A 19,269-nucleotide genomic window follows, 5' to 3' on the forward strand; every position below is an offset into this window, starting at 1 on the left:
AAGGCTGTGTTCCTATAGAAGGTGTAATGGTGGTGATGGGATTAGAGTGGGCAATGTTGATATCAACACAGTTACAGAGGTTTGGTCTCACAAGGAAATGGATGGGTGTTGTGTTAACAGATAAGCTCTAAGATTAGGTCAAGGGAGAAGGCCAATTTGACCTCTTCAGACTAAGTTTGTGGAATCCTTTTCTAGTCATTCTTTAGGGAAGGTAATCAAGTTGCTGATTGATTATTGAATGAAATCAATCAATATTCAGTAACATTTTAGGGTCTTTTTGTGATCATGTTGTAAGGCCAGAAACATTTTATTTTATTTTTTGTTCTTTTGTTTTGAAGCTACCCCCAACTTCAGAGTGCCTCTGTTCTGTGATCTTGACCTTGCAAACAGTACTGAGAATTGTTGTAACATAACATCTAAATCTGAAAACCCTAACAAGTTAGGTTGTTGATGCACACAGAATTATATCCTCTTGTGAGCAATGGGAGATCCCTCTTCAGAAACTGTGCATGTGATGATGGAGCACATTTGGAGTATTTGATCTCTGGTGAAGTCTCCTAATCTGGTAAGCAATCACAATGGAATCAATTTCTGGTGGTATTTTTCCTCATATTTTGTTCCACATTTCTTTTTCTACACCTATCTTTATATGAAGAAGCTATAGAACACATAAACATGATCCATGGTGAAATAACATGATCATGAAAAAGGATGAAGGCTTAAAGAAAAATGTGGCACTCATATGCAAACATTCTCACACAAGTGGAAAATAAACAAGAAAACCAACCTGATTTTGGGCATCACTCTACTCAGTAATGGCTAAAAAGCTGCACAAAACTGGCATTAACAATAGAAACAATTTTGCACCATGGGAAGGAGACTGCAACTCAATATGCAGTCTCCAGTTTATTTAGAACACTAAGATTATCTTCGGTATCCTGACAACAGGCTTATTAGGTGGCATCTTAAGACAAATAAAGATATTCCTGTCTACATGCCCGAAAATGTTGAAACTTCAACTGACATTTGACTTGAAAACAAGATACAATGTCTAAATGAACAAGCTTCAACAGACACATTTGACTCCAAAACAAAATTCACCGTCTGTGAAAGAAGCAGCTTGTAGAATTATAAAGCAATTACTCAACTGGAGTCAGACCTACGACACCTGTGCAAGTAGAACAATGATTTTAGAAAAATATTTGTGTAAATATTAAAGAGGAAAATCTTCAAACAGTGTTTGCCAAAATTTGCATTAGATATCTACAACAATATGATATGAAATGCTAACCTCTCTCTCTCTCTCTCTCTCTCTCTCTCTCTACACATAGGCTAGGGATTAGTAATATGTTTGACAAAATATGTGAAAATATTCCAGGATAGAGTTGAAGAAGAAAAAAAAAAAAAACAAAGGACCATGTTATTTTCATTCTCTGTCCCTCTTGACCACAGAGGTCCCACCCTACCCTCTCTTTCTGTTGTTTCCTTCCCAAATTAGGTTTGTACAAAGTAAACAAAGTCTTGGACCTTCAACAAAGAACAGCCTATTTACAAATAGGCCAAATGTTACCATTTCACAGATTAGCAAAATCAAATTTCTTCTAACTGTGCCCTTACAGATATATTATTTTTCACTGTTCCCACTCTTCACTTTCTTTTGTAATCCCATAGTGTAATTAATATCTTACACTACTATCAGTCTTTTTAGATATTCTATTCCATGTTAAATTATTTCTTATATCAGGATTAGCTTTGTGACACTATGGTCATAATAATAATAAAAAAAGCTTCCTAGGTGGTTCTTTGTTGCTCAATCCTAAAATGGTATATATAGTAGTAATTACAGCTTGACTTTCTGAATTCTATAAAAAAGAAATTAAGCAAGCTATAAAACAAGGTATTTTGCCATCTCATATTGAATAATGAATATAATTATTAATACCTATGCCAATGAAAATCAATTTTCATTCTTCTATAAATGCAGTCTCCTGCAGAAATGTTCTTGCATGGAACAAATTCATAAAATACAGATAGCATCAATTTAAATTGGTACCATTAGTCATATGTCAACAACAAAAACACATGGTGCACAGTATTTGAATACATAGTGTTACAGTTTCCTTTCAAAAAAAGAAAAAAACAAAAAAAACAAAAACATACGGTGCATATGGCTAATGGGAGATCATGTTGTTTCTTTATAACTCTCAAATAAGACAAATTATGTAACCTATTTGTCACATTAGTCTCATGTTCTCTCTGTCTTGTGCGTATTTTACACTACACTTAAAGGTTATAAAGGGACTTCTTTTTTTTTTAATAAGGATTTACTTACAAGCAGCCTAAATATACCATAGCATAATTATACTTCCACTAAACATACATTAAATCTTTTGCATCTTATATAATTAGAGAAGTTCCAGAATCATGGTATTGGACCACACTCCATTTATTTGAATGTTTCAACAACACCGACCCTGCTATCTATAACTAATACTACATTCTTCTTTAGTTGTTTACAATAACAACTAGAAATGTTACATGGGATAATATAGCTGTCTGTCAGGAAAAGAAACTAAACAAATAACAACACAAGAACTTATGAAGTATATATTGCATACCGCATGCCAATCTTCCTCCAGCATTTCCAGTGGTAAGGCTGAGTTCATGACCGCCTAGGAGCAACCAAAAGAGAGAAATGTGAAACTTAGTCCAAAGAATTGACAGAAGAGAAATATCGCATAGATGGAAAAAAATATTTATACTTCCAGAAAATAACTAGGCAATTTATTTCAAGAGACCAGCGAAAGGAACAAATACTGCATGTTACCTTTTCCTAGATCATCCTCTAGTTCATGAACCACAAAGGCCCTGCCAACGACAGAATTTGGCCCATACAATGGTATCTACATATTCATCAAAATAGAAACAAAAATAAGAATGCTAAAAGCTAGCAGGTAGATCGGGGCCAAAAGAAATTTGGGTGAGAAAAAAGTAAAATAAGGGACTGCAGTGATACTGAGTAATGGAAATTGCTAGCCCATTGGGTCTAGATATGTTAACCAATATTCAGTCTGTAGCACACACCACTAAGGCCCAATGGGCTTATTATCAAATCCACAATATATACCTGGTTGTCCACTATTGTTGCCTCAGCTACTCCTGCATTTTCAAAAGCAAGGTGCACAAAAGATACAACTCAATCAGAATAAAGATAGTGAATGAAGCACATTTAATGAAGGATGGACTAAAATCTAAAATCTACCATCAGCGTTAGCAACTATGTTTCCCAGGTCACCCGCATGACGGATTTCATCTTTAGGAGCACCATGTGTCATTTTCTTAGGGTTGAAGTGAGCCCCTGTTAGAACAGATTTTTGGTCAGCAACAATGACAATACATGAGATGACAGAAAATGTGCAACGGAATCCTGGTCAACCAGGAGTTTATGATAGCAATCTTATCCAAGCATTAGAAACCATAACATGAAGTATATGAAACTATTCAACCATACGAGAATCACAGATTAATTCATGGAATCAACAAAGTACAATAACAAAAGAGATCCTAAAATGTAGATGATAAAAAAAGAAATTCAGTGCAAATGGCTATGTTAAACCTGTCGATATGCAACCATTTGTTGTGTCACCAAACTCGTGCTGCAGAAAAAAACAAGTGGATCATTTATAAGTTATCCATTTACTTTGAGGGAAAGAAATAGAACATTGTCATATACATAGCCCTCACTAGATGGAAACCATGAAGTCCAGGTGTGAGTCCAGTAACACGAACTTTCACTGTTGTAGGACCTATAACAGAATTATTTGGGAAGTTAGGAAGTCAAAAGAAAGAATGATATAATTAAACCAAGAGAGAGAATTGTAATATCTGTTTAAGATTAACAATCATTGACCTTTAAAATTGACAAAGGCATTAAAAAGCAGATGAAAAACTAAATCCTTTTCTTTACCTGACCCATGCAATTTATGTTTTAAAGATATGTCGCTAGATTTACATGAACCAATACAGGTGATTGAGAGAACTACATAAGAAAATTTGTTACATTGATGAAGCCGTTAAAGAGCAGATCGATTGCTTAGTGTTTCTGTCCATGAAGAGTGCGAACAAGTGCCATAGATTAAATTATGGCTCAATGGTATATCACTAGATTTACATGAACCTCATGATTGCATAAGTGCACCGTAGCCACTAGGATTTCGACTTGGCTGACATAGCAATTTTTGGTGTTACTAAATTAACTTTATGTTATGTAGCTAGACTGTATTCTGGGTCACCAGTGTGATACATCCACAAATAAGCTTTGTTCTGCCTTCTCAATGGAATGTACATTAACATTTGCTTCAATCAATTGGCCATAAACCTAGGAAGATGCAAATCGTCCAATCGAAACCTTTTTTCTTGATGAGTACCAAAAGGTAACGAGGTGCCAAACAATAATTTTTCAGCCTTTGTCCCCCAAGAAATTGATTTGTTCATCCCAGATGGGAGGAACTCAAAACAAATGCAATCTACTCCACCAAATTAGGCACATGAAAGGCCAGTCTTCCTCAACCAAAGGTCGATCTCATATTTTCTTCTAAAAGTAGCTCCATTTCTTACTACAGCTAAGAACCTATCAAAATCAGGGCTGGTCCTTTCAAGATATAGAGGCGCACTACCATAGAACCCCAAAAAATCCCTAAAAGAAAGGGGTAGAGAGGAACAGAAAGCCAGAGGAGCAGCAGACCATTGTCTTCCTGGACGAGGGTGACGACGCCCTCGACGCTGGAGTTGCCCTTGAGGACGGCGACGGCCTTCTTGGCGGCGGCGACGACGACGAGGGGCTTCGCCTTGGCGGCGGTGGCGACGAGCTTGGCGGTGGAAGAGGCGGGGCGGAGGGGCTGCCCGACGATGGCGGAGTGGAAAGGGCGCGCAGGGGAAGCCGAGGAGAAGCCGGGGAAGACGAAGGCGGGGGAGGATGCGGAAAGCAGGACGGTGTGGGCGGCCATGGCTGCGGCGAGTATCGCTTGCATCGACCGAAGCCCAACGACGCGACACCGAGGGAGCGGCGTACAGATAAGGCACTGCGCGTGTGCGAGAGATACAAGACTATGTTTGTACCGCCCCTCTTCCTCACCAACCACGGCTTCTGCCATCTGTTACAGTGAGGTTGGCTCGTCCGGGCCGGACTCCGGTTCCGAAACCGGACCGGTCTCGAACGGTCGGATCAGTTCCAATTTCAGACCGGTTCATAATTTTATTATTATTATTATTATTATTATTTAATATTTAATTTCGAATCATGATGATCACATGCTCATCTCCTCCGAAATAGATTTCCAATTCTAAAAATAAATTAAAAATTGCATTATAAAGATGTATATTATTTTTTATAGTGGAAAAGAAAAAATAAAAAATGGTTGTGGTGATGATGATAATTGACGGTCAAGATTAACCATTATTGTGATCACATTTGATTATACCAATGGCAACAAAATGCTAATCTATACTTCAAAAAAATATGGGAATAAGCACACTTAGTGATCAATTATTAGTGGTTGTGAATCACATACCAACTACAAAAGGTGATATGTGATGGTGGTAAAAAAAGAGAGAAAAAAGAAAGAAATATCATTTCATTTTTCAACCAAAAATATTTTTTTTTCGAAAACCAAGTTTTTTAAATGAATTATTAATTAAGAATAGCTTAAAACAATTATTCCACTGTAGAAACATGAAATTTGACATTTTGGCTATGTTAGATTTGTGACAAAGAATTTGTGACAATTCAATCCAAAATACTTAAGTTCAGGATATTAATTATAATCTTTTCGACTTGTATAAATAGAGTTGGTTTCGATAAAGAAATATTAGGGCATAACAATTAATTGTGTGATGAAATGGTAATGAACTAATATTGATCAAAGAAAATATAACAATCACAGAAAGAAGAAGAAGAAGAAGAAGGAGGAGGTGGACAACCATCCATGATTGTCTCATGAAGAGAAAGTACATCTTTCATTGTAGATCAATTATTGTTTGGTGAAGTTTAGACCAACAATTGTGTGATTAGATACATGCCAAATGCTAGGGACAAGATCACCTTAATGACACAATACATGGCCAGGCCAATATGATATGGTTCAGAGACTGTCCTACAATGTTATGATATATTCTCTCATAACTTAAATCTAAGCAAAGAAAACCTGTGACAATTTAAGATCAAAAGTATTTTTTTCCTGTTGTTCAATAGATAAGCTGGAGTATTTAAGTGGATAAAGAGTTGAATTGGTTTATAAAGACTTGATTGTAATATTATTAGTTTGAGATTAAGCATTTTAGGCTAACAGTGGAAGCACAACAGAGTTAATGAATCAATAATCCTTTTGCACTGCAACAATTACAGTGTAAATAATATCTCCTATAGTTTGTACTTGTTGGTTGCTGCTGAAAAATAACTCATGGTGAATGGCCTTTAACCTTGATGTAGCTATCACACCAACCCCAGCCTACCAACAAATGCTTGGGATTTGAAGACCTTTGGCATGATTCTTCATCAGAAAAATAAAAAAAAGAGGTTTAGGTAGGAGCCATCTCTAGCTCATAAATTAGTCTTGTTTGATCTCTGCAGCTGATTCTGATGTCCCACATGACAATGGTGTGCAGTTGCAGACAAATCCAGTGCTTCTGCATGAAGTCTGAAGTCTTTAGGCAGCAGCTGAAGCTGAATCTTCTTCCTTCACAGGTGGAGCAGAGTTGACACTGGAAGCTGAGCAGCCTGTGAACCTTGTCAGTCATTATTCCAGAAAGTAACCATAAGCCTAAAAGTAAAAAAGAAGTGTAATGCTTAGAGTCCTGTGAATAGGTGATAGTTTTGGACCCAAAAAGAAGAAGAAGAAGAAGAAGGAGAAGAAAAAAGACTTTGTAGTAGCAGTTTGTCTCTTCCAAGTCAACATCAAATGTTGATGAGTTATTCTTACTTTATGATCTGCAGAGCGATTGGAATTTCTCTTTTTATCTTTGTTCAGAAAAAGCATGGCAAAATGAGGCATCCAGTGTACTCCTCCAGCTCCATGATTAAGCTTTAACTCCAAAAGAAGATCCATTATAGATTGTCTTGAGAAGACATGAGGTGCCATAGTGGTGCTCTAAAGCATCTGTGAGCCAGCTAGCTGCATCTGTGTAACCTTTGCTCTTTTAGTGTCCCTTGGCCATCACTACAGCCAAGTGAAACACCACCCACTTCTCTCTCTTGAGGAAAACATACCTTAAGAGTTGGAAATGATAACTTGCTTGAGGAGCCATTGTGGTACCCGAATTGCTGTATCTTGTCTTAGTTTCATATATATATATATATACACAACAAAAATTAAAGTTTTAGCTTCCACTAATGACATTGGTAAGAGAAAAAGTAAGCATAAATACCGGATTGGCTGCCAAAAGCCTGTTTTTCAAAGCATAAAGATGTCATTAATCTAAAGAAAAGAATAAGCTTTGTCATTAAATGAGGAACAGTTGAGAACTATTATACAAAAGCTGCATCACTTGTGTTTTATCTTTTTATGATTGTTTTGAGCAAACATGCAAAAGTCCTTCTGAACCTTTCTATCCATAGTAATAAAGATAAGAAGTTTCTTTCCTCTTCGGTCAACACACAGCAAAAGTTGATAAATGATATTACGCTATATTTTTCATGTAATTTGTGTGTTCTCTATTGATGGATTCAATTCACTTATTAAATCGTTCCAAGTTCTTTTTTTTTTTTTACATTGTTGGTCATTATTTATATTATTATCGATTGATATCGATAATAGTTGATTCGATTGAAACTCACATTGGTCTTAACAAATTATTAATGTAATATTATATATTTTTTAAAATAAAATATATATTTAACGATGAATCAATTGATCTGTCGATTCGATAACATGTGACTGGATTACGATAACCATCTTGTGGCTCTATATAGCATTATAAACTTTTTAGTCTTTAAATAAAAGTTTAATAATTATATATTCTTTTTTATAATTAATTAATTTTAATATTTTGATCTTTATATTTTATAAAAGTAAAATATTGAGATTTAAAAAATAATTTATAAGATTTAAAATAAAAAATTAGAATAATAGAATTAAATATTTTATTTTTATAAATATAAAAAATTAATATAATTTTTAAAAAGTAATTAATTATGTGAGGTAATTACGTAATTAGAGGCTCGTCCTGTAGGTAGATGGAGATTCCAGTGCCGCCCCCACCACCACCTCCGCTGCTCACGTCGACAGCAGTACGATCCACTTGGTTCTACCAAACAAAATAGAAATTTAGTTGCTGTCCGCTCGATCTCCAAAGTGGTTGAGCCACATTTCTTCTTCGTCCTCGTCTGCGTCTTCGTCTGCGTCTTCTTGATGGCCGCTTTGCTCGACCAAATCGCACGGAATTCCCTGACGTCTCCGCTCGCTCCATTAAATGCCGCCCAACGCCTACGCATGATGATCTGAACCGCCTCTCTCTCCCCCTCTCTCTCTTTCTACTGCCGAGACGCGAAATCTAAGGAGAAGAGGATGAGGAGATATGCGCGGGCAATTAGCCCCGAGAGAACCAAGGTGTGGGCTGAACCGCCTCCGAAGCACCACCATTCGCATTCGCAGCAGCAAGGGAGAAAGGTTCCGGTAGTGTATTACCTCTGCAGGAATCGCCACCTCGACCAACCGCACTCCATCGAGGTCCCGCTCTGCTCCCCCGAGGGGCTCTACCTCAGAGGTAGAAAAGGATTGATTTTGAGTGGGGAAAAAAATCCTTCTTCTTTTTATCGACGTTGTTTGGTTTGTTGTGTGCTTGTAGATGTGGTCGACAGGCTCAATGTGCAGCGAGGGAAGGGGATGGCGGCCATGTATTCCTGGTCTTGCAAGAGGTAAACGAGTGTGCAGAATTTGGGATCGTAAGAACCCTAGATTTGAGCTTGTTGGTCGACTGATGCTGTGGTGGTGCAGGAGTTACAAGAATGGATTCGTGTGGCAGGATCTTTCCGAGGACGATTTGATCCTGCCGGTACAGGGCACCGAGTATGTGCTCAAGGGTTCGGAGCTCCTGGATCGAACCCCTCCAGGTACATTGTCGATTGCATGAATGAGAAAATTAAGAATGCTGTTTTCCCATTTAATGATACTTTTGCTTGATCTAGATCGGGACAATCACAGTGTGAGCAATGTAAAGACTCAGAATCCGAAACATCGTCCACAAGAGACGCCAATTTGTTATAAAGGACAAGAAGCTTCCTGTTCTTCATCTTCGAAAGCGGTTGTAATTAACGAAGCAAAGCTTCCCACACCATCGCCGACACAACCACCACCTCCTTCTATACAAGAAGATGAGCTATCACCCTCGACTCGTGGATCTGGCTCCTCCAAAAACTTCTCGCCAGAGCCTGGTGGTAGAACTGGCCCATCGTTGGTCACGGTCTCCCCAAAGCCATCAGACTACAGGATCTGCAAGCCCTTTCAAGCTCAGGATGCTTCAACTCAAACCGATACTGAAGAGAAAAGGAGGAAAGAGGGATCAAACACCAGGATTATCGGTGTCTCGACTGATGATAGGCTTCCAGAAATTCAGCACAGTGAGAGCCAAAATGAACAGACGATGTGTTTGAATCAAGAGCCTGAGATCGTTAAAGTAGAGAGTTCACCACGACCACCAACATTTGCAAGTGTTCCCTCTTCTTCTTGTGGAAAGACGAATACCCTGGAATCCTTGATAAGAGAAGAAGCAAATAAAAGGAACAACTTAAGGAATATGGAGGCCGAGGATGTCTTCCTCCCGACTGGGCCAAAATCGAAAGCCACAAATATGCTCATCCACCTGATTACTTGTGGTTCCATCTCTGTGAAAGACCGCTACAGCTTCGGATTTGTGCCAGCTTATAGGCCAAGGTTCGGTGATAACAAGTTCACCTCACCAATGTTTGCCAACTCAATTGTTCTGGATGGCATCGACTGCTTGCCAGAGAGCCAGAGAGATATTGTTGCAAGTCTGACAAAGAAGGAAGTTCGTAGCAGGAGCATGCTTCGAACAAAAAGGTACACAGAGGAAACAGGGGAAGAAATCTCTAATCTAAAACTATCATCTTCCTTTGACGAGGCCAGGTAGTGCAGAACTTCAACATTTAAGTGAAAAATCTGAATATGAGTCTTTCCATGAAGTGTTAATGTTCTGCCTGTATCCTACTAAATTGTCTAGCCTTTGCCTAAACTTGAGTAGTCTGAGAATGATTATATAAGCATGTTTGTTTGAGAAGTTTACTTGGTGAAATTAGTGGTAAAATCATCTCATCTTCACCTGACCATAAGGTTATCTGTACATTCATATACAAGTTGTTTACTTTATCTCTTTCAGGCCCACAATATTTGCAGGTTATCAAGTATTTAGATAGAAACATATCTTTTCGAGGAAAATTGAAAATATCTTTTCTAGTTTGGCTGCACCGAAGAAGGGCTGAAATCACAATCGATGTACATAGATATCAAAAGATTTGTTTGATCTGTAGTGGTGAGGAAATCTCAATAACCTTGGATGATCATTATTACAAGCTTGCCTTTGACATTTGCTTGAACTGTAGTTCTAGCTAGGTTGGTATGATATCATTGGAAACTATCATTATATAAAATTTCCAAATATCTCTGCGTCCAACTTACTTTTTTCTAAGTGTTTCAGTATCAGATTTGCCTATTTCCTCACACTTGTCTGGATTGTTGGATTCATGACTCCATTCCAGATGCTTGTAACTATATTCCATGTACACATATAATACATTTAGAGTCTTGCTTATGGTACATTTATGTATGCTTGCCGGCTTTGATTTGAACGGCTTGAAAACACTAGAATGATCAACATAACTCTCATGTCAAACTTTTTTGATTTGTGAAAGATTATTATTTAAATTCTTTGCAAATGCAATCCCATGTGCACAAGTAAAGGAAATTAATTCATTAGGACTGTGGTACAGATTGTTGAGTTTGATGGTGTTCTGAACTAGATGGCTTCTGAGAAAAAGATGGGTTGGACCATCTGGACCATTTCACACTTGAATAGAGGGATGGACCATCATATATACTACTTAATTCATACGTCAGGACTGTCCTGGCTGCAAAGTACTAATGGACACCCATGCAATTTTACAAAGCTTCATTAAACTTGTCAAAATCAACTCTTCTTAATGTAAAATTCCTATCTGATTAGGATTGCACCTATGTTACCAGAAAATCTTCACAACAACTTTCCAGTCATGGATATGGATAGAAAAATAAGAGAGTAAACGATCACTTGATCATTTCCCTATTTTATTCTGACAATAAAAGTCTCCACATCAAGGAATTAAGCACCTCTAGTTATAGTTTGATCTACAATACTCTGTGGAAGTTTCTGGTTGATGAACTTATGATAGTTGGCTTCGCAAGAGCTTGGTAGACAATTACCGTGCACTGAACAATATTGACTCATTACATCGAATATCACAACTGAAAATACCTACCTATCTTATGATGTTCACCCCTGTGTACATCTGCATATGCATATGCAGCATGCATTATATTTTTAAGTTTCCAAGTTTGGCTGTTTAATTTTCTTTTCTATTTCTTGTTGTTGGGCTGTGTCCAAACTTGTATCCTATATCACTTGTGAAAGTCCTTCCTTTCAGACTGCTTATGCTCAGATCTGTTTTGTCATTTTTTGAATATGGTTTGCCGTGCTCTATTGGTGGCATAGTCCCTATTGTTTTGATGTCCTCTTGTAGATATATTCTAAGATTTCCAAATGATGCAGGAACTGCAACATGCCTTATTGGAGAAGGGACAAAGAGAAGACAGTGGATTCAGCCCAATCAAAATGTCTCCCTAGGAATCTCAAAATTACTTCCTGCAAGCATTCCAGGGCTCACCAGAATGAATCAATGATGTCCCCGAGATTGGATATAAGGAAGTCTTCAGCCGGGCCAGATATTTGCAATTCCTCACCACTCAGTTCATCAAATGGTGGAAGTAAAAGGACAATAGATAGTTCCTCAATCAAGGGATCATCCATGAGGTTAGAATCTTTTAGAGAATTAAAGGACAAGATGATCAAGATCGAAGAAAGTTGAGTTATATTGCTCACACTATCTATCCCTTGGTTGAATTTTTATGGCTATTGGTATTTGCCCCCTCAATTTTTCTTCCGTTTTATTCCTGCAGGCTTACTTCTGGAGCCCGGATTATAATCGAATCTAGATATAAATGTGATGATAGTGAAGATAGCTCTGATTGACTACAGGAATCCAATGTTAATGCACCATATTACTCATTTCGCTATCATCTTTTTTCTTTGCTGCTGTGCTTGGGAGGAAGTCAATCCCTAACATTTAAACTCAATGTAAGTGTCATTTGTTCATTATTTTTCTATTGGACTTGTTCCATCAGTTTCAAGTTGTTTTCTACTGACAATGCCCGGGAGAATATGTGTGGGGGTGTGGCCATGAGTCAGTCTTCCTTGATGGATAGGCAATGCTATGTACCTCACTGTCAAAAGTCCTTTTAGCTTCTTAATACCAGATCAAGCTGATTTCTCATATATGACATTATGAATTTGTAAAGATCATGTTTCCCTTATTAGTTGTACTTAACATCATGTTCATCAGCACAAACTAACTTATTGGCAAGTGATTTCTTTTCGATTTTAACATCTAGTGTACCACCTTTCAAGTTATCTAATTGCTAAATTTAAGAACTATCGAGTGCTCATTCATTTATTCTCTGCAAGAACATGCAGGTGTGGTAATGGCTCTTCTTCATGCTGGCAATTAACAACTCCAGGTAAGTTATCATGGTTCAGTTTGAGTGAGGACAGGATCCATAAAATTGATGATATCTTGCAATTGATTTCAAGCAATATAAGGCTTCTTCATCAAACATGCAAGACAAAGATAGAGGTAGTAGTAGGAGAATAATATATTGTTGCAGTTAAAACCTCTCCTATTGTGATCAGAATTACCCTTCTATTGATGCTGTTATTTCATAAGCATTTATTTCTTTGTTGTATTGCTCTTTTGTAGAAGCCTGGAAGCATTTCCCTCCTTCAGGAAGAGACAGCAGGAGATTGGGTAATGGCAGCAATCATCTCCAGTGAGACACAAGGCTGGTCAACTGGTACCTGCTCAAAACAATGAGAATTATCTAACTTGTAAACCCTAATATTAATTGGATTCTCACACTACAATTCTGTGTATGATACATCACAAAACAGTCAAATTGACAAAATAAATAAATAAAGAACATAATTATTTTCTGGGTTGATTTTTGAAAATATTTTTTGAATTGGTGATTAACATGTCATGTGTATGTGAGATTGTGACTATAGTTATTTTCATTATCAGTGATGAAAGGATTTGATTACTGGGAGACTATAGATCGACATTTTTTTTATTAAAAATAAGAATTAATTCGAAATAAATTTCAATGTAGTGGGAAGAGATATCAATTATAAGCATCTAGCTTGCATGATTATATGATATATAATAATACTTATAACCTGTTTCTTAAGTGTTCATTAATTGTAGGCATAGACAGTTATTGATGTCTCTTTGGAAGTCTACTTTTGTAGCCACTTTTCATGTCTCCTTCAATAGATAATTGAAGAACATCAAATTTCCAATACCAACAAAAGCAGTGACTCTTGTGATTCCCATATCTCATTGTAGGAAATTAGGCATTGAATGCAATGATTCCACTTGATGTATTTCAATCTCATCACTAACAGGTTGTAATAGATAGATTTCTTTTTCTCCTAATACTGTTTGTTGCTTTCAACTATTTCTAAACTGGCTCAAGTAATACATTAGTTACCTATCTGAGTTAGTTTCTACATAATTAGTCGAATTTAGATTCGGATATTTTTGGATTTCTGTTTAAATTAGACTCGGTATCCATTAATCGGCTCTAGAACAGGTTCGGTAATCCGGGTTTGAATAAACAGTTAGATGATTTGGGATTCGGGTTTGGGTTTGGATTTAGGTTCAAGAAAAGGAAGACAAAGAACACTTACAAAATGTCCTGCTCCGAGGATCCAATAGAAGTGGAAGTTCTGATAAGACTTTAGGAATCCCTTGGTGACTGCCATTCCTTCACTGTCGCAGAAGAATGGCTTTCGATCCATGTTGTTGAAGGTCTTCAGCCCCTCCCATCTGCAGAAACATGGAGGAAATGAAACCTCGTTCCTCCAGCTGGAGAAGAAAGCATTGAACTTGTAGTTTGTGGTGATGCTCACTTGAGCTTTTGGACCCATGACTCTGTGCCTTTGGTTGCACAAATCAGATCAACCTGTGCATAGGGAAGGAACTCAATTACAAAAAATATTACTGCTTAATATGCAATGGGCTTTTCCTTTTGTTATTATATCCAAGTTAAATCTGTGATTTCTCAGGCAAATGCATCTCCTCCCACCATGGTCACCAGTCACCATCATATTAGCTGGCCATGGGAGCAGAACAGAGGATACCAAAAATGTTGGTCTACTCATGTCCTACTATGTTCAGATATTAAAGTTTAAAGACCACCACTATTTTGATCAACCACTCATGCTTTCTACACAGCATGACAGCAATGTGGACTAGAAGAGGTTGTCTTCCACCTTCTCTTCCCATCTTTATCTTTTGTTGCTTGCTCTACATGTATCTGATGTTGAAACAACACCTCAAGAGTACAGGACATGGGGTTGTCTTCCAATCTTTTATCTTTTGTTGCTTGTGATACATGTATCTGATGTTGAATCAACACCTCAAGAGTACCAGGACATGAAAGTAGTGACCCCAAAGGGATGGATTTCTAATTAACTCATACCTGTCCATTGTAGATGTTGACATTGATTCCCAGCGAAAGGAGCTCATCAACCTGTAAATGTAAGGTCAACTCATGACAAGAGCAAGCATGAACAAGAAGAAGCCAAGTACTCAAAATCAATCGACAACCTCATTGATTCTTGGCTTCATGAAGTCACCTGCAAGAGCTTCGAAGACAAGATCAGCCTGCCCTCCCCAGCTGCAAATACAAGGCAACGGCAATGAACCGAGCTTCTACTTCCAGAATTGGATCTGACCATATCACATACCTCACAGTCTTTGGGATTATCTTTAGCTTATCCTTGATGGCACCATTCATGAGACTGGAGATGTCAGTGGACATGGAAGAAGCCTTGGAGCTCAGATAAGTTGGATATATCTTCATCGATAACCTTCGCGGTACTTCGACTGCTGCCAGAGAAATGGGATCGCTTGCAGAGTCCAGCAAGAAGTTGTAGAAGTCCTGCAAGCGTGGAGCATCAGCTGATGGAGTGATTCTAGTTGAATTCAACTGGTTACAGTGTTCCACTGACCACATCATTGCTGCTAGAACTGATGAATTCCTCCAGCTCACCCCATGAGTTCGTGGCATTGCCATACTCCCCTTTCTTTATCTCTTGCCTAATCTTTTCAGCCATACTGAAAAGTTGCAGCATCTATTTTAGATCGGAGGTATCAGTATGCTTCTCGCTGAAGAAAGGAGGAGAAGTACATGTTTGATTTCACTGCGTCTTTGATGTCAAGTCTCGAGACATCTTGAAGCAGAGGCCCCCAAGAGAACTGCATGAAGAACAAAATCATGGCCTTTGCATCAGAATTATCTCTGCCTGAGGTAGAAGAAGCAGTGAGCACTTGCCACAAAATCTTCCGGCGAAATCCAGCTGCTTCCCAGAGCAAGGCCTGCTTGCAAGCATCAAACAGGTAAGAAACTGGATGCGTCTGCAAAGACCAGAGAGAAGAAAAGAGGACTGACTACCTCCGAGCTTAAGCTTCAGTTCTCCAGCCTCGATGGCTTTGAGGATCGACAAGCCTGCGGTCACGGCGAACTTCCCTCCGTAAGACTCTGCGACGATGAACAGTGGGCTCGTTTGCCGGGACTCGTCCTCGTCGTAGAGCTTCTTGAGGAGGGTGGTCAGGTCCGTGGCTGCCTCCCAATCCGTCTTCACGAAGAGGCTCTCGTCCTCCACGAAGCTGTATCCCGTCCCCACCGGATTGTCCTGCGTTTTCCATCCAGTAGGCAGAGAGGAATCGCGTCAAACGTCCAACGGGCGGCGGGAGACGTGGAACAGGACTCACCACAAACAGGAGATCGGCTTTCTGCAGCCATGTCGAGTTCCGATGCCTCAGATCGGTGTCCAGCGGTCCGATCTCTTGGAAGTTCCCGATCCCAACGCCCGAACCGCCCTTTCACCAAGCAAACCCACAGGCATGAAGGAAGGAACAACACTGGATTTGCTTATGAGAGACTTACAGGTCCGCCCTGCAACCACAGCAGCGTCGGCCACGGCGACGCGCCGGTGTCGACTCTCCGCGGGCTCCGGTAAAGCCACCAGAACAAGTGCGCTTCTGCGTTCGTTCGTTCCGTAACAGGCAAGCGGCGACCATTGTCAGAAACTTAGAGATGGGTGGGAGAACTCCACTAAGAAAGAATCGAAGAGATTACTCGGCCGGACTTGGACGTAACCCCACTCCTCAGATCCGTCGGCAGTCCCGGCGGCGCTGACGAAGCCGAAGGAGAGAGATGAAGAGCAGAGGAGTAGAGGAAGGAAGAGCAGCGGGACAGAGACAGGATGTGACCTCCCCATCGTGAAGGAGGAACGCATGGATGACAGAATTGCGAGGCTCACGTAGCCAAGAAAGCCAAAGAAGGTTACAGAGGAAAGGGAGGGAGCGGTCAGAGACCCCGTAGCGTCGCCGTGATTGAACCAGAGAAGAAGAGTGTTTGATGTAGGCTTCGTTGGTAGTGAGAAGACACGAGGAAACTCGCGGCATGGGGAAGAAAGAAGGCCACTTCTTTCTTCTTTTATATATATATATATATATATATATATATATATATATACACACACACGAATTTGTTGAGGAATATTTTGATTTTTTTATTAGAATAATAAATAAAAATAATAATATATTATATTTGTTATTTATTTTTTCATCCTGTAATGTGTGTATGCACTATCCCTCATGTTCTTTTATTATATTTGTTATTGTATACGATATGTTCCTAATTGAATTAAATCTTAATATGGATTAATTTAATATTAATTTTATATGACTTTTTTCGGATGCGTTACGGTAAGTAACTTTTTAGTCGTCATCTCGGGGTCGACGCGGCTGGTTCAAGGCTCCAAATGGCTAGGTTCAGACGTAGTTCCTCCTTGGGATCCTGAGATGGCGGATGCAGTGGGCCTGGTTGGGAAACTCCGCCACGCCGAGAGGGCTCAGCTGCGGTCGCCTTCCTGCACACAGGTCGGGTCGGTAGCTCGGCCCGACCCCTCCGACGATCGAGTCAGTGATGTGGAGTGGAGTGTTGAGTAAGAGAGCCCCCCCCCCTTTCCGTTAGGAGTCAGGGGGTATTTATAAGCGGGTTTGATGTTACCTGATGTGTCATACTGCCGGAGCAGGGTCGTACCTCTGATGGCGTCTGTCGTGGTCGTTGCGTGGAGGGCCGAACCTCCGCAGGGTATGGGGGGTGTCAGTCAACGCCTCCCCCTGTCTTGGCCGACCATGAGGGTTTCGCCGAGGGGGTCGTTTGGGTACGTTCGGTATAGGGGCGTGTCGTGTCGTTGTTAATGCTGGTTCTAGGGCAGTGCGCCGCACAAGACCTTCGTCGTGGGGGGGGGGTGTTACGTCGAATCCGGGGTGTTATGTCAAATTAGTTTCCTACCCCTATCAGGATGAAATGAAACATTTGATTCAGGGAGAAAGATTTCTCATTCCTTAACCTTAAAGATATGTGGCTATAAAAAAAGGATTAGATTATTTGAGTCATTTCCACTATTACCGACCTGGGAGAAAATATAAGTAGATTCGTCGACAAAAATAAAATACTACTACTTTTAAATTTATTTTATTTATTTCGTGAGTCGGAGGCGGGGCCCGACCCCTCCTTTTGGATCCAAGGCCCGCCTAGTAAGTCGATTCTGGCGGAAGACATTGTCAAGTGAGGAGTTTGGCTAGGGCGACACATCTGTTAAAAGATAATGCAGGTGTCTTAAGATGAGCTCAACAAGAACAGAAATCTCGTGTGGAACAAAAGGGTAAAAACTCATTTGATTTTGATTTTCAGTACGAATACGAACCGTGAAAGCATGGCCTATCGATCCTTTAGACCTTCATAATTTGAAGTTAGAGATGTTAGAAAAATTACCACGATGATAACTGACTTGCGGCAGCCTAAGCATTCACAGCGACGAGTAATAATTCCATATTAATATAGAATGAGCGTAGGGTAATAATTCCATATTGATTCGAATAAGTGCATGTGCACCCATTTTTAATAAGATTCATTATATTAGAAAAAATATTTTTATAATTTTGATATGATTATTATTTTTTATCAATTGTGACTAGTGGAATCCAATCGATACTTATTAGGCACATCATGTCAAATATTAAAGATTATAAGAAGCAGAGTACGAGATATAATCCATTTTCGATCCTCGAATTGAAGTGAGATAAGAAACATAAGATATGGGTGCTCTTTGCATTTAAAAAAATTCTTTCTTCATCCGAGTTTTAAATACTTAACACTTAATAACTCTACTCTTCCGATCGAATATGACAAGACTCGAAACATTAACATGTTGACTCAATTATGCTAAATAAATCTAGTGGAGAACAAAACTTGACTATATTAAATTTTGCCTATAAATTTTATATTTTTAACATAACATATAATAATATTTTATCAATTTTTTTTTTATAAAACATATGACTTATCAATTGACCCAATCAACTCAATCACTTAACCGATCTGATATCCAACCGGATTCTAATAATAATTATATTACACAGCTGTGAATAGAAAAATATTATGTGCCGAGAATTGTTGTTGGCCCAAAAAAAAAAAAAGTGACATTTGATTCATTAATACTAATATCATGCAATGGAAAACTACTTACACCTATCTAAATTTTATCTATAATAATTCTTATGAAGAACAAAAAAGCAAAACTCTCTCAATCACATCATAAATAAGTTCATGTTAGCTATAAAAATGTTGACAATTTATTAAAAGGTCATTCATGAGCTTAAAACCTATCTTCATCGCTTACCCAACAATGTGGTCGTTCATCTATCACTATCCTAGAAATCACATCCTCACCCAACACTTCCCGTTCGTGCACGAAGGCCCACTAATTCAATGCCTACTTCGGTCTCCGACATTACTATCAAATTATTATTAT

General features: G+C 38.9%; 3 protein-coding genes across 7 annotated transcripts; 1 reads left to right on the forward strand and 2 right to left on the reverse strand.

The window, feature by feature from the left end:
- Window positions 1–869: 869 nt before the first annotated feature.
- Window positions 870–5,186, reverse strand: LOC104000193 (superoxide dismutase [Cu-Zn], chloroplastic). Its single transcript, XM_009422179.3, has 8 exons — window positions 4,745–5,186; window positions 3,745–3,806; window positions 3,617–3,656; window positions 3,263–3,358; window positions 3,128–3,159; window positions 2,828–2,903; window positions 2,619–2,672; window positions 870–1,168 (listed from the first exon to the last, which is right to left on the reverse strand). Exons 1-8 carry the CDS (start codon window positions 5,151–5,153, stop codon window positions 1,140–1,142), a joined length of 798 nt encoding a protein of 265 aa, XP_009420454.2. The 5' UTR covers window positions 5,154–5,186; the 3' UTR covers window positions 870–1,139.
- Window positions 5,187–8,356: 3,170 nt separating this feature from the next.
- Window positions 8,357–13,311, forward strand: LOC135624486 (protein SOSEKI 3-like). Of its 5 annotated transcripts, none has more exons than XM_065128146.1 (7): window positions 8,357–8,760; window positions 8,842–8,911; window positions 8,991–9,106; window positions 9,182–10,139; window positions 11,815–12,124; window positions 12,220–12,399; window positions 12,787–13,311. In XM_065128146.1, exons 1-6 carry the CDS (start codon window positions 8,562–8,564, stop codon window positions 12,292–12,294), a joined length of 1,728 nt encoding a protein of 575 aa, XP_064984218.1. In that variant the 5' UTR covers window positions 8,357–8,561; the 3' UTR covers window positions 12,295–12,399; window positions 12,787–13,311. The 5 variants fall into 5 exon arrangements, with proteins under 5 accessions (XP_064984218.1, XP_064984217.1, XP_064984220.1 ...); XM_065128145.1 differs by having other exon boundaries at window positions 12,796–13,311; XM_065128148.1 differs by having other exon boundaries at window positions 11,815–12,075; window positions 12,222–12,399; window positions 12,796–13,311.
- Window positions 12,880–16,856, reverse strand: LOC104000194 (serine carboxypeptidase-like 51). The gene is made up of 13 exons (XM_009422180.3): window positions 16,524–16,856; window positions 16,332–16,426; window positions 16,157–16,264; window positions 15,837–16,077; window positions 15,717–15,760; window positions 15,573–15,640; window positions 15,394–15,499; window positions 15,130–15,323; window positions 14,990–15,059; window positions 14,862–14,912; window positions 14,290–14,342; window positions 14,068–14,206; window positions 12,880–13,176 (listed from the first exon to the last, which is right to left on the reverse strand). The coding sequence occupies exons 1-13, from the start codon at window positions 16,681–16,683 to the stop codon at window positions 13,102–13,104; spliced, it is 1,404 nt and encodes a 467-aa protein (XP_009420455.2). The 5' UTR covers window positions 16,684–16,856; the 3' UTR covers window positions 12,880–13,101.
- Window positions 16,857–19,269: the final 2,413 nt, after the last annotated feature.

The sequence above is a fragment of the Musa acuminata genome, chromosome BXJ2-10 (assembly GCF_036884655.1).
Source record: "Musa acuminata AAA Group cultivar baxijiao chromosome BXJ2-10, Cavendish_Baxijiao_AAA, whole genome shotgun sequence".
NCBI classification, from domain to species: domain Eukaryota; kingdom Viridiplantae; phylum Streptophyta; class Magnoliopsida; order Zingiberales; family Musaceae; genus Musa; species Musa acuminata.

Coding starts and splice junctions, on each gene's coding strand:
- LOC104000193 (XM_009422179.3), bottom strand. CDS start 5,153: ATGGCAGAAGCCGTGGTTGGTGAGGAAGAGGGGCGGTACAAACATAGT. Junction 2,904..3,127: donor CAACAATAGTGGACAACCAG/GTATATATTGTG, acceptor ATGAATATGTAG/ATACCATTGTATGGGCCAAA. Junction 1,169..2,618: donor TGGAGGAAGATTGGCATGCG/GTATGCAATATA, acceptor CTACTTGCACAG/GTGTCGTAGGTCTGACTCCA.
- LOC135624486 (XM_065128146.1), top strand. CDS start 8,562: ATGAGGAGATATGCGCGGGCAATTAGCCCCGAGAGAACCAAGGTGTGG. Junction 10,140..11,814: donor TCTTCCTTTGACGAGGCCAG/GTAGTGCAGAAC, acceptor CAAATGATGCAG/GAACTGCAACATGCCTTATT. Junction 12,125..12,219: donor AGATGATCAAGATCGAAGAA/AGTTGAGTTATA, acceptor TTTTATTCCTGC/AGGCTTACTTCTGGAGCCCG.
- LOC104000194 (XM_009422180.3), bottom strand. CDS start 16,683: ATGCGTTCCTCCTTCACGATGGGGAGGTCACATCCTGTCTCTGTCCCG. Junction 16,078..16,156: donor AAGCCGATCTCCTGTTTGTG/GTGAGTCCTGTT, acceptor TGGAAAACGCAG/GACAATCCGGTGGGGACGGG. Junction 15,060..15,129: donor ATAATCCCAAAGACTGTGAG/GTATGTGATATG, acceptor TTGTATTTGCAG/CTGGGGAGGGCAGGCTGATC.